General features: G+C 41.1%; 1 protein-coding gene across 4 annotated transcripts; it reads left to right on the forward strand.

Annotated features, from left to right (window-relative positions):
- The first annotated feature begins 297 nt into the window (after positions 1-297).
- On the forward strand, positions 298-14539 carry LOC106610298 (ras-related C3 botulinum toxin substrate 3). Of its 4 annotated transcripts, none has more exons than XM_045724415.1 (6): positions 305-470; positions 2378-2449; positions 3548-3665; positions 3842-3904; positions 4381-4544; positions 12799-14539. In XM_045724415.1, exons 1-6 carry the CDS (start codon positions 436-438, stop codon positions 12857-12859), a joined length of 513 nt encoding a protein of 170 aa, XP_045580371.1. In that variant the 5' UTR covers positions 305-435; the 3' UTR covers positions 12860-14539. The 4 variants fall into 4 exon arrangements, with proteins under 4 accessions (XP_045580366.1, XP_045580371.1, XP_014065053.1 ...); XM_014209578.2 differs by having other exon boundaries at positions 4381-4540; XM_014209587.2 differs by lacking the exon at positions 12799-14539 and adding an exon at positions 7886-7936 and having other exon boundaries at positions 4381-4540.
- Positions 14540-14850: the final 311 nt, after the last annotated feature.

The following is a 14850-nucleotide window of genomic DNA, read 5'->3' on the forward strand; positions in this document are numbered from 1 at the left end:
TTGACAAATCAACAAATCAAACATTTAATGGTGTGTAAATGTAGTATTTAAAAAATATATGTTTTGCAGTGCAGTTTTTGGATTGATACTGTGCTTCTTATCAATAAAAACAATTGTTGGATTTCAAAATTATTGCATACATTTTTTGCCATAATTGTGAACAAAGATTCCGTGTTTTTAATCCATGGTTGTTGTCGAAACGCTGGGGAAAATACAAACTCCTCAAACAAGAGAAAGGGAAAAATTGACTTCTGATGCTCACTGGCCCTTTAAGTACGCTCGGTCTTTTCTGGCGTCCCTCGTCATCGACCCCTTTCACTGCGGCTCGAAAGCAGAGCGGACTGACCCGTTTCTGATCTAAATCACTGCTAGCGCTCATTGTGAGATACAGCAACCACTTCTGTAGGCTTTCTGAAACTGCCTAGACCTTTGCAAATGCAAGCAATTAAATGTGTGGTGGTCGGGGACGGGTAAGAATCTCATTGATTAACGTAGAGAATTTCCTCATTCTGTGTGTGTGTGTGTGTGTGTGTGTGTGTGTGTGTGTGTGTGTGTGTGCGTGCGCGCGCGCGTGCGTGAGACCAGCGATGCGGTCATGTTTGGGAGATGATTGTAATATAATGTGAGACGTCGGGATGTGTAAAATGTGGAGTTGTGTATTTTCACGCTGAGAAAACGCCCAGGCTGTAGCGATGCTATGGGAAACATACTCGCCTTGTAGGCCATCGGGAATCAGGCTTCATCAGTTCTGATGCGGGCTAAGGAATTTCTAGGCGTTGTTTTATAATCATTTCAATTTACAGCCCTTTCTTCCCATGTTTTATGAAGGAATCTATTCAGTTATTCCGTTTTTATTTTCTTTCAATCATTTACTACCATGTAAGCTACAGTATTTTGGAGTTGGTATGAAAAATGCGAGATGGTACAGCAGGTCTATGTAGATACAGCAGGTCTATGTAGTTACTACAGGAAGCATTGATCCTTTATCTGACTGATTTTGTCTTTAACTCCCCTAAGCCTAGGCTAAATGTTGATATCTACAGTGCCTTACTAATGCCAAATCCCGTTTGGAGGATTTGTGAAAACTAAGAGTTATTAATCAATCAGAGCATTAGCGTAATATATTAATATTTCATCTGTTAATCTGTAATTCCCAGAGCAACCCAGAATATACTTTTAGTGGCCTCCCTCCTTCTCCCCTCTTTCCCAGTTCCCTCATACTCCTTACCCCCAACCCAGCCAAGCAAACTCAATGACCCCAAATCTGTCTTATAATAACACTTAAACTATCAGTCTGTCTCACTACTGCTCCCTCCGTTCATCCACACACACTCATTCTTACGCAGACCATTGACCTCCTACCCTGCAAATCCACCATCAATCTGTTCATATCATTCTGATGTACTGGATACACAGACTCCTAGACACCGCTGTCACCAACCCTTCCTGTGTTGTGTGTTTGTCGATAACAGTGATGGGGTAGTAGGCGCGTGAGGGAGTCCCTCAGGCAAAGTGAAAATAAGCCAATATGTCTGTGTGATACATAACCTGAGAGAGAGACAGACAGCAGACATACACAAACTGAGTACCACCTACCTAGAAGTCTACCTACCTCAGCAGCTTTTTTTAGGGTCTCATTATTAGGCTTGTGTTTTCTCTAGCAGTGAGTAAAGCAAGTGTGTGTCTGTCTCTCTTTATTTATTATTACAAAAATAACATTTAATTGAAGGGCTTTATTGGCATGGGAAACATGTTAACATTGCCAAAGCAAGTGAACTAGATAATAAACCATACAAATGAACAGTAAACATTACACTCACACAATTTCCAAAAGAATAAAGACATTACAAATGTCATATTATGTGCAAATAGTTAAAGTACAAAGGGGAAAATAAATATGGGTTGTATTTAGAATGGTGTTTGTTCTTAACTGGTTGCCCTCGAGGCAACAGGTCACAAATCTTGCTGCTGTGATGGCACACTGGTATTTCACCCAGTAGATATGGGAGTTTATCAAAATTGGGTTTGTTTTCAAATTCTTTGTGTAATCTGAGGGAAATATGTGTCTCTATTGTCATACATTTGGCAGGAGGTTAGGAAGTGCAGCTCAGTTTCCACCTCATTTTGTGGGCAGTGTGCACATAGCCTGTCTTATGTTGAGAGCCAGGTCTGCCTATGGCGGCCTTTCTCAATAGCAAGGCTATGCTCACTGAGTCTGTAAATAGTCAAAGCTTTCCTTAAGTTTGGGTCAGTCACAGTGGTCAGGTATTCTGCCACTGTGTACTCTCTGTTTAGGGCCAAATGGTATTCTAGTTTGCTCTGTTTTTCCAATGTGTCAAGTAATGATCTTTTACTTTTCCCATGATTTTTCTCTCAGGGCTGTGGGTAAGACCTGTTTGCTGATCAGCTACACCACCAATGCCTTCCCCGGAGAGTACATACCCACTGTGTGAGTACACACACAATGCATGGATGCAAGTCTGCTTGCCTCTATGTAGTGTTTTGTATTTTACATTTATACTATACATAGAGCTGTATTTTTGGTGTCTACTATTACACAGAGCTGTATTTTTGGTGTCTACTATTACACAGAGCTGTATTTTTGGTGTCTACTATTACACAGAGCTGTATTTTTGGTGTCTACTATTACACAGAGCTGTATTTTTTGTGTCTACTATTACACAGAGCTGTATGTTTGGTGTCTACTATTACACAGAGCTGTATTTTTGGTGTCTACTATTACACAGAGCTGTATGTTTGGTGTCTACTATTACACAGAGCTGTATGTTTGGTGTCTACTATTACACAGAGATGTATGTTTGGTGTCTACTATTACACAGAGCTGTATGTTTGGTGTCTACGCTTAACACAGAGCTGTATTTTTGGTGTCTACTATTACACAGAGCTGTATGTTAGGCGTCTACGCTATACACAGAGCTGTATGTTAGGCGTCTACGCTATACACAGAGATGTATGTTAGGCGTCTACGCTATACACAGAGCTGTATGTTAGGCGTCTACGCTATACACAGAGCTGTATGTTAGGCGTCTACGCTATACACAGAGCTGTATTTTAGGCGTCTACGCTATACACAGAGCTGTATTTTAGGCGTCTACGCTATACACAGAGCTGTATTTTAGGCGTCTACGCTATACACAGAGCTGTATTTTAGGCGTCTACGCTATACACAGAGCTGTATTTTAGGCGTCTACGCTATACACAGAGCTGTATTTTAGGCGTCTACGCTATACACAGAGCTGTATTTTAGGCGTCTACGCTATACACAGAGCTGTATTTTAGGCGTCTATGCTATACACAGAGCTGTATTTTAGGTGTCTATGCTATACACAGAGCTGTATTTTAGGTGTCTATGCTATACACAGAGCTGTATTTTAGGTGTCTATGCTATACACAGAGCTGTATTTTAGGTGTCTATGCTATACACAGAGGTGTATTTTAGGTCTATACGCAGAGCTGTATTTTAGGTGTCTACGCTATACACAAAGCTGGCACCCGGATATAAAGAGATGGTTTCCTCTCCCTGCAGCTTTGACAACTACTCTGCCAATGTGATGGTCGATGGGAAACCAGTGAATCTGGGTCTATGGGATACAGCAGGACAGGAAGACTACGACAGACTCCGACCACTGTCCTATCCACAGACGGTAACACACACACACACACAACATCTAACCCATTATCTTTCTGTGAAGGATTGATTTGCTATCTACTAATCGCAGAAGAGCTATTCTTCCAGTCTGTCCCATGAGTCAGGTGATTCCATGGTTGGTTGATCTCAGTGGTTTCACCCTAAGGTCTGTCTCTCTATGGTTCTCCCCAGGATGTGTTCTTGATATGCTTCTCCCTGGTCAGCCCGGCCTCCTTTGAGAACGTCCGAGCTAAGGTCAGTACTGAACCTTCCTGCTCACAGACACAGGAACAGGGGACCTGCCGAGCCTGACCTAAAGAAGCGCATCTATAGCTCTCCCTGGTTCATGTTCTGTAGCGACAGTCCTGATATAGAGAGAGTTTGGCCATTGTGGTTTCAACTCAAAAGTATTACGATGCTCTTAGATGACATCACACACATTTCTGTGTGCCAAACTCTCTCTGTATATGACTCTGGTTCAAAGTGATGATTCACTAAATTTGATTTGGTGTTTTTAAAGGATGTGTGAGATTTTTCAGCAGTGTCTAATGGTGTTTTATTCTATTTTACTGTGTTCTGCTATTCTGTTCTACACTATCCATAATAGTCCTATAAGCTGTCTATTTTCCTAGATCAGATTAGAGGTTTTATTTCTATAGCTCTGTTCTACCCAGCCTTGATCTCCATGTTTGACCTAATGACCTTTACCCTCTGTATGTGGCGTGTCTCAGTGGTACCCAGAGGTGAGACACCACTGCCCCAACACCCCCATCATCCTGGTGGGCACTAAGCTGGATCTGAGAGACGACAAGGACACCATGGAGAGGCTGAGGGACAAGAAGCTGTCCCCCATCACCTACCCCCAGGGCCTGGCCATGGCACGGGAGATAGGTCAGTCTGTGTGGATGTCTTTCCATCCATGCCCACATTCGGAACAGCTAATGTATTGGTATTTGTATTTATTATGGATCGCCATTAGGCAGCAGCTACTCTTCCTGGGATCCAGCAAAATTAAGGCACTTATACAATTTTAAAAACATTACAATACATTCACAGATTTCACAACACATTCTGTGCCCTCAGGCCCCTACTCCACCACTACCACATATCTACAATACAAAATACATGTGTACGTGTGTATAGTGCGTATGTTATCGTGTGTATGCATGTGTCTGTGCCTATGTTTGTTGCTTCAAAGTCCACGCTGTTCCATAAAGTGTATTTTTATCTGTTTATTAAATCACATTTTACTGCTTGCATCAGTTACTTGATGTGGAATAGAATACCATGTAGTCCTGGCTCTATGTAGTACTGTGCGCCTCCCATAGTCTGTTCTGGACATGGGAACTGTGAAGAGACCTCTTGTGGCATGTCTTGTAGGGTATGCATGGGTGTCTGAGCTGTGCGCCAGTAGCTCAAACAGACACCTTGGTGCATTCAACATGCTTCTACACCTGCATTGCTTGCTGTTTGGGGTTTTAGGCTGGGTTTCTGTACAGCACTTTGATATATCAGCTGATGTAAGAAGGGCTATATAAATACATTTGATTTGATTTTGATTTGATGTCAATACCTCTTATAAATACAAATGTGATGAAGTCACAGTAGTCCAAGTGGAACAAAACTTGGGACTGTAGGACCTGCCTTGTTGATAGTGTTGTTAAGAAGGTAGAGCAGCACTTTATTATGGACAGACTTTTCCCATCTTAGTTACTGTTGTATCAACATGTTTTGACCATGACAGTTTAAAATCCAGGGTTACTCCAAGCAGTTTAGTCACCTCAACTTGCTCAAATTCCACATTATTTATTACAAGATTTAGTTAAGGTTTAGTGAATGATTTGTCCCAAATACAATGCTTGACGTTTTTTATAAATATTTAGGACTAACTTATTCCTTGTCAACCACTCTGAAACTAACTGCAGCTCTTTGTTAAGTGTTACAGTAATTTCAGTCACTGTAGTAGCTGACGTGTATAGTGTTGAGTCATCCGCATACATAGACACAAAGCCGCATACATAATGACATGCCACTCAAAGCCAGTGGCATGTCATTAGTAAAGATTGAAAAAAGTAAGAGGCCTAGACAGCTGCCCTGGGGAATTCCTGATTCTACCTAGATTATGTTCAAATCAAATTGTATTGGTCACATACACGTGGTGAGCAGATGTTATTGCGAGTGTAGCGAAATGCTTGTGCTTCTAGTTCCGACAGTGCAGCAATATCTAACATTTCCACAACAAATACCTAATGGAATAAGGAATTGAATGGAATAAGAATATATAAATATATGGATGAGCGATGACCGAGCAGCATTAGCTAAGATGCAATAGATAATATAGAATACAGTATATACATATGAGATGAGTAATGCAAGATATGTAAACATTTAAGGTTACATTATTAAAGTGACTAGTGTTCCATATATTAAAGTGGCCATTTTTTTAAGAAGCTTCTCCTATATGTTGGAGAGGCTTCCATTAAAAAACACCCTCTGTGTTCTGTTAAACAGGTAACTCTTTATCCACCATATAGCAGGGGGTGTAAAGCCATAAAACATACGTTTTTCCAGCAGCAGACTATGATCGATAATGTCAAAAGCCGCACTGAAGTCTAACAAAACAGCCCCCACAATATTTTCATCAATTTCTCTCAGCCAATCATCAGTCATTTGTGTAAGTGCTGTGCTTGTTGAATGTCCTTCCCTATTGTCAATTTGTTTACTGTAATATAGCATTGTATCTGGTCAAACTCCATTTTTTCGAAAACTTTCCTAAGGGTTGGTAACAGGCTGATTGGTTGGCTATTTGAACCAGTAAAGGGGGCTTTACTGTTCTTAGTTAACATAATTACTTATGCTTCCCTCCAGGCCTGGGGTACACACTTTCTAGTAGGCTTAAATTGAAAATATGGCAAATAGGAGTGGAAATATTGTCTGCTATTATCCTCTAATTTTCCCTCCGAGTTGTCAGACCCTGATGTTTTGTCATTGTTGATAGACAACAATAATTGTTTCACCTTTTCCACACTCACTTTACGGAATTCAAAATTACAATACTACAATTCTTTCATAGTTTGGTCAGATATACTTGGATGTATAGTGTCAACGTTTGTTGCTGGCATGTCTTTGCTAATCTTGCCAATGGAAGAAAAAAAACATTAAAGTAGTTGGCAATATCAGTTGGTTTTGTGATGAATGAGCCATCTGATTCAATGAATGATGGAGCGGAGTTTGCCTTTTTTCCCAAAATGTAATTTAAGGTGCTCTAAAGCTTTTTACTATCATTCTTTGTCATTTATCTTTGTTTCACACTGTAGTTTCTTCTTTTTATTCAGTTTAGTCACAATTTCTCAATTTGCAATACGTTTGCCAATTGGCTGTGCAGCCAGACTTATTTGCCATTCCTTTAGCCTCATCTCTCTCAACCATACAATTTTTTAAAATTCCTCATCAATCCACATGGATTTTAGTTTTTACAGTCATTTTCTTTTTTACCTTTATTTAACTAGGCAAGTCAGTTAAGAGCAAATTCTTATTTTCAATGACGGCCTAGGGACAGTGGGTTAACTGCCTTGTTCAGGGGCAGAATGACAGATTTTTACCTTGTCAGATCGGGGATTCGATCTTGCAACCTTTCTTAATGGGTGGATGCTTATTAGTAACTGGAATAAGCAATTTTATAAATGTGTCTAGTGCAGCATCTGTTTGCTCCTCATTACACACCACGGACCAACAAATATTCTTCACATCAACAACATGGGAATCACTACACAAGTTATTGTATGACCTCTTATACCCAGCCTTTGGAACTTTGGTTTTCCTAGATATGGCTACTATATAGTGATCACTGTATCCAACAGATCTGGATACTGCTTTCAAGCAAATTTCTGCAGCATTAGTAAAGATCAATACATGTTGATTTCATTCCTGTGCTGTTTGTAACTACCCTGGTAGGTTGACTGATAACCTGAACCAAGTTGAGGCACTGGTTACAGTTTGAAGCTTGTTCTTGAGTGGGCAGCTTGATGAAAGCCAGTCAATATTTAAATCACCCAGAAAATATCTCTCTGTTTATATCACATACATTATCATTTCACACGTTATCCAGATACTGACTGTTAGCACTTGGTGGTCTATAACTGCTTCCTACAAGAATGGACTTTAGGTGAGGCAGATGAACCTGTAGCCATATTACTTCAACAGTATTTAACATGAAATCCTCTCTATTCTTTACAGGAATGTGTTTCTGAATATAAACAGCAACACCCCCACCACTGGCATCTCTGTCTTTTCTGTCATTGTTAACCTTGTATTGCTACCACTGTATCATCAAAGAAACTAAGTGAGTTTCAGAGATAATCAGAATATGAATGTCATCTGTTACTAGCAAATTATTGATTTCAGCTACATATGTTAACATGGGCTATTTTGAGCACTTTTCTTCTGGGATGCTTCCTTGTTATCATTGCTTTACTGGGAAGCTTAGCAGAAGTAGATATGCTTATGTTATTTATGTTAGTGCAGGGTGAGCTGCACATAGTGGACGTCCTACTAGGGCACACCGCCTCAGTGCTAACAGTATAAATCTGGTTCATAGGAACATGATTACAGCATACAATAGCTGTAGGATTAGCAGAGGCATTCAAGGCAGTTAGAGGGACATAAATTACGTTACTTACATTGCGTCTACCAACACCACTAGTATAATGTACATTTGCTGAAGCATTATGACAACTCACCATCACAATGGTAGGGATTACCTGAGCTGGGCTTGGGCCATTGATAAGTCATTGTCTCAACGCAGCCCTTATAAAACGTGTTTTGTTTCCAGAAGGTATCGAAATTGTCAACAAACGTTACACCCATTTGAGCTGCAATAATCACGTAGCCAGTTGTGAAGAGAAAGAACCCTGCAAAAGCGTTCATGCCACAATTCATTGAGGGCACAGGGCCAGTTATGATGGGTATTTCTTTAGTGTCTAGCAGAGAGTCAATCAGCTCTTTAAAATCCAGTTTCAACTGTTCAGAGCTGTCCTTCATAATGTCATTAAAACCCACATGGACTACGATAGATTCAATTTGCCCTGATGTAGTACATTCGGGAGCAGCTTAGTAATGTAATTTACTCGAGCTCCGGGATAGGAACAGTCACATTTCTTACCATGGAGCTGCCCAAAATCACGGCTGGCGAGAAGGACGAGGAAATCCGCCCACTCTCATGCTTCACAGGATGGTGCAGGCCTTCGACAGATGGAGATGCCCACTCAATTCAGAGCAGGGACGGAAGGTTGCCAACGTCGACTTTGAAATCGTAGGAGTGGGCACTGCGGCCGCAGACACCGGTACTCCCAGCGATGAAGGTGCAGGAAGATCAAGCTCCTGGACGGCGAAACAATTCATTATTTGTATCCGCTCCGGACCTCTCGGTGGGTGTAGACTGCTTTGTGGGAGGCAGCTGTCTTTAGCTTCCACGACTCGTGACATGCGACCATCGTTGATTGCCTTGCTCCTCTTGCTGTGCTCCTTCAACTTGACTATAAGATGGAGGAGCTCCGGGCAACACCTGCCAGTCGGATAATGACAAACGACAAGGCGGAGATGCATCCAACAAGCGCAAACGCCATCCAGCCACCAGCGTAGAAAAGGTAATCATTCCACTCTGAGTTTTCCTCAGTTTCTTACGTGGGCTGGCGACATGCGTGATCAAGGAAGCCACCTCAAGCCTATAATCCTTGGCAAGCAAACAATTGCCGCATTGTAACTCTGAGTGATCCGGTTTGTCCTGAAACAAAGCGTAGACCGAGGGCTCCATTGGAAAACTCATCTGGGACTAACTTTGTTAGCTTGATGGCTAGCAGCTTAGCGGCTCTGTCAAGCAGTCTTCAACCTGTCTGTTAAGCGGGATTCCGGGACAAGAAATAGCAGTCCTAGCTGTTAAAAGCTAACCGTGTTGCGGAATCCACACTAAAACAGGTTCAGTATTTATATTTAACGAATATTGGTTATGTTTTAGTCAAATATAACAAACCAAGTATTTCCAGCATGCAGTGTTCAGCTGCGCACTCTGACGTCACATTCGGTGTGATGATTTGGGGTCTTGGCAGATTTGGATTTGGTTAATATGCTATGCTATAGTGCAGGGGTACTCAACTACTATTTGAGAAGGTCCAATGACACAAATGTCCTAGGTGGCAAATGTCCGGATGGATATCGTCCTTTATCGGCGCTGTGGTACAGCGTAGTAACAAACCTAGTCGTCTACGACTTAGGAAACATGTTGTTATATAAAATGTACATTAAATACGTTAAATGAGACTAAGAACTTGAATTAATTTCAACTTCTTTCGAATGAAAATGTGCAACATTGCTGAAGAACAAAAGTGGTTGCATAATTGTCTAGGCAAAAAGTGCAGTGTGAACCATTGTACATGGGTCTTGAATTAACTTACATTTTTTGTTAATTAAAGTGCATGTTTTCTGAAGAACAAAGGAGAGTTGAACAAAAATAACTATCTGAATGCACAGAATGTTACTGTGGGCTATTCATGTATAATTCACTCTGTCTCTTGCCAAAGCTTTGAACTTTGGCACAAATGGTGTGAGAGCAACTCTGAGACACTGGTGCAGGTGTTCATTGGGGAGCCTGGTGCGGTATTTGTTAATTGTGGAGAAGGCTGATTCACAGCTGTATGTGGAGCCAGACACATTCAGGATGTATAGTGCCAGTATCTTGAGAACAGGGACATCAGCTGCAGGCACCGTCTTTCCCCAGAAAGTGACAGGATAACAATCACCAGCCTGCTCCTTTAAAGACAGTTTCTTGCAGCTTAATCGACTCAATTTCAGTGATGTAACATCTACCCATCTGAAGATCTGTTTGGCTTCTTCTGACAACTTTGTCACATTTGTGACCAAGAAGGGTTCTGGATGAGCAGCAGCAGTTCTCTTCCAACAGCGAAGTCATCAAAGCGTGCCTTGAAGTTATCCATCAGCTTCTGGATGAAATATACATGGTTGGAAACCTCTGTCTCCTGGAAAGCCCGGACTGCTGTCATCATATCACACACTGTGTTGTCCCGTCCCTGCAGCTTAACATTCAGTTGATTAAGGTGTGATGTAATGTCTGTCAAAAATGCAACTGTTTCCATCTTCATCTTCCAAAAACTCAAACTGAGTTGCCTTGTCACTCTTTTGCTCTGATTCAATAAAAAGCTTTGATTTTCTCCTGAATGCCCCAAAAGTGTTCCAAAACCATGCTTTTGCTGAGCCATCTGACATTGTTGTGCAGTAGTAAGTCAACTGGCATTGGCCTCTGTCAGAATGCCTCGGGCGACGTTGTAGGGATGATGTTGCTCTCAAAAATTTGATCAGTTTCATTGTCGTCATGACCTCAGAATACTATTTTCCCAGACTGGCACACAGGACAGATTGATGGAGGATGCAGTGACATGATGTCAGGGTGGTCCTCTTTCAAACGTGCAACCAGTCCCCTCCCTCTTCCTGTCATGGCTGGAGCTCCATCTGTGGTGGTGGAGACCACAGACTTCAGATCTATCCGCCTTTTTGTCAGCATCCCTTTGATGACCTCATGGATATCCTCTCCCTGTGAGTGTGCTTCTCGATGTGTTAAGCCCAACAGCTCCTCACAGAATTCCTTCTTTGTTTCATTATAACACCTGACAAACACCAGAAGCTGGGCATTATCAGTGTTATCTGTTGATTTCATCCAGAGATAATGAAATGCATGTTGCATTCTGAATGGCCGCATCAAATGGTGAAGTTAAATCTTCAGCTAATATTTCAGTTCTCCTCATTGCTGTGAATCTGACAGCGCGATCTGTTTGATCTTTTCTCTGAGCTCATCCTTTTTGTTCACCTTCAAGGAAGGTGTCAGCATCTTCACACATGCATCCTTTTACCATCTCAGCGTCTGAGAAAGTTTTTGTTTTCCCAAAACCCAAGCTATCCTCAGTGAACATTCCATTGCACATTGTTAGTCTGTCAGGGAATTGACAAGGACTTTGGTGGACCTTTTTCATATTGGGATTTGAGTTGGTTAATCTGGTTTGTTCTCACGTGTGTGTGTGTGTGTGTGTGTGTGTGTGTGTGTAGGGGATACATCTGATCGAATTTACTATGCCTGGTGTCATAATGGTGCCTAACATTGGCACTTTTCACGAGTTACGGACTTGCTGCATATCAGGCACATTGGTTTTGTGCTAGTTGCAGGGAGAATGAATTAAAAACTGTTCAGTCCGGTCGTTTTTAATACACAGTTTTTAGTGATTAATTTTTTTTTTTTTAAAGCCATATAAACAAAGAAAGAGAGTAGTTACCAGTATATCTGTGATATTAACAGTTGAACTGCGGTCACATCTTTCTGTTTCTTTCTGCCTGCTTGTCCCAAGGTTCCGCGAAGGTTATTTGGATTGATGTGATTGGGTAAGACGGGGCCTCTTGTATTTGCATATAACCACGCTATTGAATTAGACGGGGCACTTGTAGAGGTGGGCGTTGCTTCATGAGAGCGAGAGAGGCTGCTGCGCCTGTTTTTTTTTATTTTAAAGCTGTCTAACGAGGCACACCTGTTAATTGAAATGCATTCCAGGTGACTACCTACTACTGTACCTAATGACGCTGGTTGACAAAATACCAAGTGTGCAAAGCTGTCATCTTAGCAAAGGGTGGCTACTTTGAAGAATCTCAAATATATTTTGATTTAACACTTTTTCAGTTACTACATGATTCCATATGTGTTATTTCATAGTTTGGATGTCTTCACTATTATTCTACAATAAAGTAGGTGTGTCCAAACTTTTCACTGGTACTGTATATTTAATAAATTACAGCGTTTTCACAAATGTGATGATATAATCGTGAAGCCCATTCAGAAGATTAGGGGATATGATATGGAAGTATAGCGGAAGGGGAGGTTACTTTCACAGGGTATTGCCCCAAACAGCAAGTGACCCTCTGTGCTTGATGTCATATTTCTGAGTCTGTACCTTTTTTTTAAAGGGATAGTGCGAGATTTTGGCAATTAAGCCCTTCATCTATTTACTAAGTTTCAGATGAAGTAATTGATAAAATACTTAATTTGATTCTAGATGTGTAATAAAGATGTTTGTTTGTTTGTGTGTGGTGGTCAGGTGCTGTGAAGTACCTGGAGTGCTCGGCCCTGACCCAGCGAGGGTTGAAGACGGTATTTGACGAGGCCATCCGTGCTGTGCTGTGCCCCCCACCCGTCAAGAAGAGGGGCAAGAGGTGCACAGTGTTCTGAGGGTTCTTATTGTTCCAGGATAAACCTCCAACATAGTGGCCATTGTCATGACGATACATCTGGTACACTAAAACATCACCATAACAATCACTACTTCTCTTCGGGACAAGTCCTATCTTGAAACACCACGTAACGGCGATTTAACTGCCGTTTGTGTAAATCATGGATTCATGTCAATGGAATATTTGATCTCAAGATAGGATTTAGCCCTAAGAGAAATAAATACTGGACTTTTTTTACAATAGGAAAACCATTTGATCAGGTGTAAAGATGTGTCGTCAAGTTGCCATTTGTTTGTTTTACACAGAGGAAAGCACTCCTCTGTGGACAGTTCAGGTGTCTACTCTCACTCATACAACCCTGCTCCCTCTCAGTCTTGTTAGCTTGAGTTGATACAGGACTCAAAACAGTCTGTACTGTGAATCTGTTGCTCTGGGTTGAAGTTGCCCTAAGGTACAGATCTAGGATCAGCGTTCCCGCCTCAAGTCCTAAACTTGACCATTACAGGGGAAAAAACACATGACCTTCTTCAGTGATTAGGGGCAATTTCACCCTACTCTGTGAAGTGAATAATGTGACAAACAGACAAGCATGACAAACATGGGAGCTGTACAACCTGGCTACCTGAGGAATGCCTCTGATGGAGGTGCTTGCATTGGTTTAAACCAATCTGTCTTCATTTTCCAATTATTTTAATCTACTCATGCATGTCACTGTATGTGTGAGAGAGTAAAGTTTCAAGCAGTGTCACGTTTCTGGTACTATTACTGTATTGTAGTGATAGACAAGACTTTGCTACAAACTGTTGACTCAACAAAAGGGAAATGGATGATCACAACCATGGTCTGTTTTATGTGTTACACAAACTAAGTCTAGTGATAATGTACAAAATAATATTTAGAGGAGGAATGCATTATGGATATATCTATTTCTTATGGACCAGAATATTTAGCTCTTTAATTCCAAAAGAAAAGGATAATACTAACCAGGTTTCCATCCAACCTTTTTAGTGGAAACACTTTCATGTGCAAATATTGCTATATTAACCATCATATGGAATACCCGCACTGCATCTGCAAACTGTTGGCTTGAGCGCACATGCCCATACCAGAGTGGGCACATTTGCTATTTAACAAAATGTTTTTGAGTTGAATGCAATGGACTTGTATTCGTTTTATTCGGTACATGGGAGTTTAACCGCAAAAGTCAATTTTATGTGCCCTACGTCATCACACACAGACTTTTATCTACAAGTCAATTTGATTGAAACACATCTCTGGTGGGAAACTGCACATTTCTTTTAAGTGGATTTTAGAATGTGTGCATAAAAATCTGCCGCCATTTGGATGGAAACCTAGCTAGTAATTCACTTTTAATCTAGAGGTCTCATACCACAAAACAATGTAATTAATTAACGAGTGTGTTTCTGTGGTTGTTGTAGACCTGCAGTATAAATGTTTCTGCCCCTCTGGTGGTGAGATACAGGATTGCATTCTTCTGTCATCAAATCAAATTGTATTTGTCACATGCGCTGAATACAACGGTTGTGGACCTTACCGTGAAATGCTTACAAGCCCTTAACCAATGCAGTTTTAAGAAAATAGAGTTAAGAACATATTTACTAAATAAACTAAAGTAAAAAGTGTAACACAATAAAATTACAATAACGAGGCTATATACAGGGGGTACCGGTACCGCGTCAATGTGCAGGGGGTACGGGTTAGTTGAGGTCATTTGTACATGTAGGTAGGGGTAAAGTGAATATGCATAGATAATAAACTGCAAGTAGCAGCAGTGTAAAAAATAAAAGGGGTGGGGGGTCAATGCAAATAGTCCAGGTGGCCATTTTGATGACTTGTGTGTTATGGCTTGGGGGTAGAAGCTGTTAAGGAGCCTTTTGGACTTAGACTTGGTGCTCCGG

The sequence above is a fragment of the Salmo salar genome, chromosome ssa01 (assembly GCF_905237065.1).
Source record: "Salmo salar chromosome ssa01, Ssal_v3.1, whole genome shotgun sequence".
Lineage (NCBI taxonomy): Eukaryota > Metazoa > Chordata > Actinopteri > Salmoniformes > Salmonidae > Salmo > Salmo salar.

Bases quoted from the DNA above. Each gene is read 5' to 3' on its own strand.
- LOC106610298 (XM_045724410.1), top strand. From the start codon at position 436: ATGCAAGCAATTAAATGTGTGGTGGTCGGGGACGG. The intron at 3,666-3,841 runs GTAACACACACA...GGTTCTCCCCAG, and splicing joins CACTGTCCTATCCACAGACG to GATGTGTTCTTGATATGCTT. The intron at 3,905-4,380 runs GTCAGTACTGAA...GGCGTGTCTCAG, and splicing joins TTGAGAACGTCCGAGCTAAG to TGGTACCCAGAGGTGAGACA.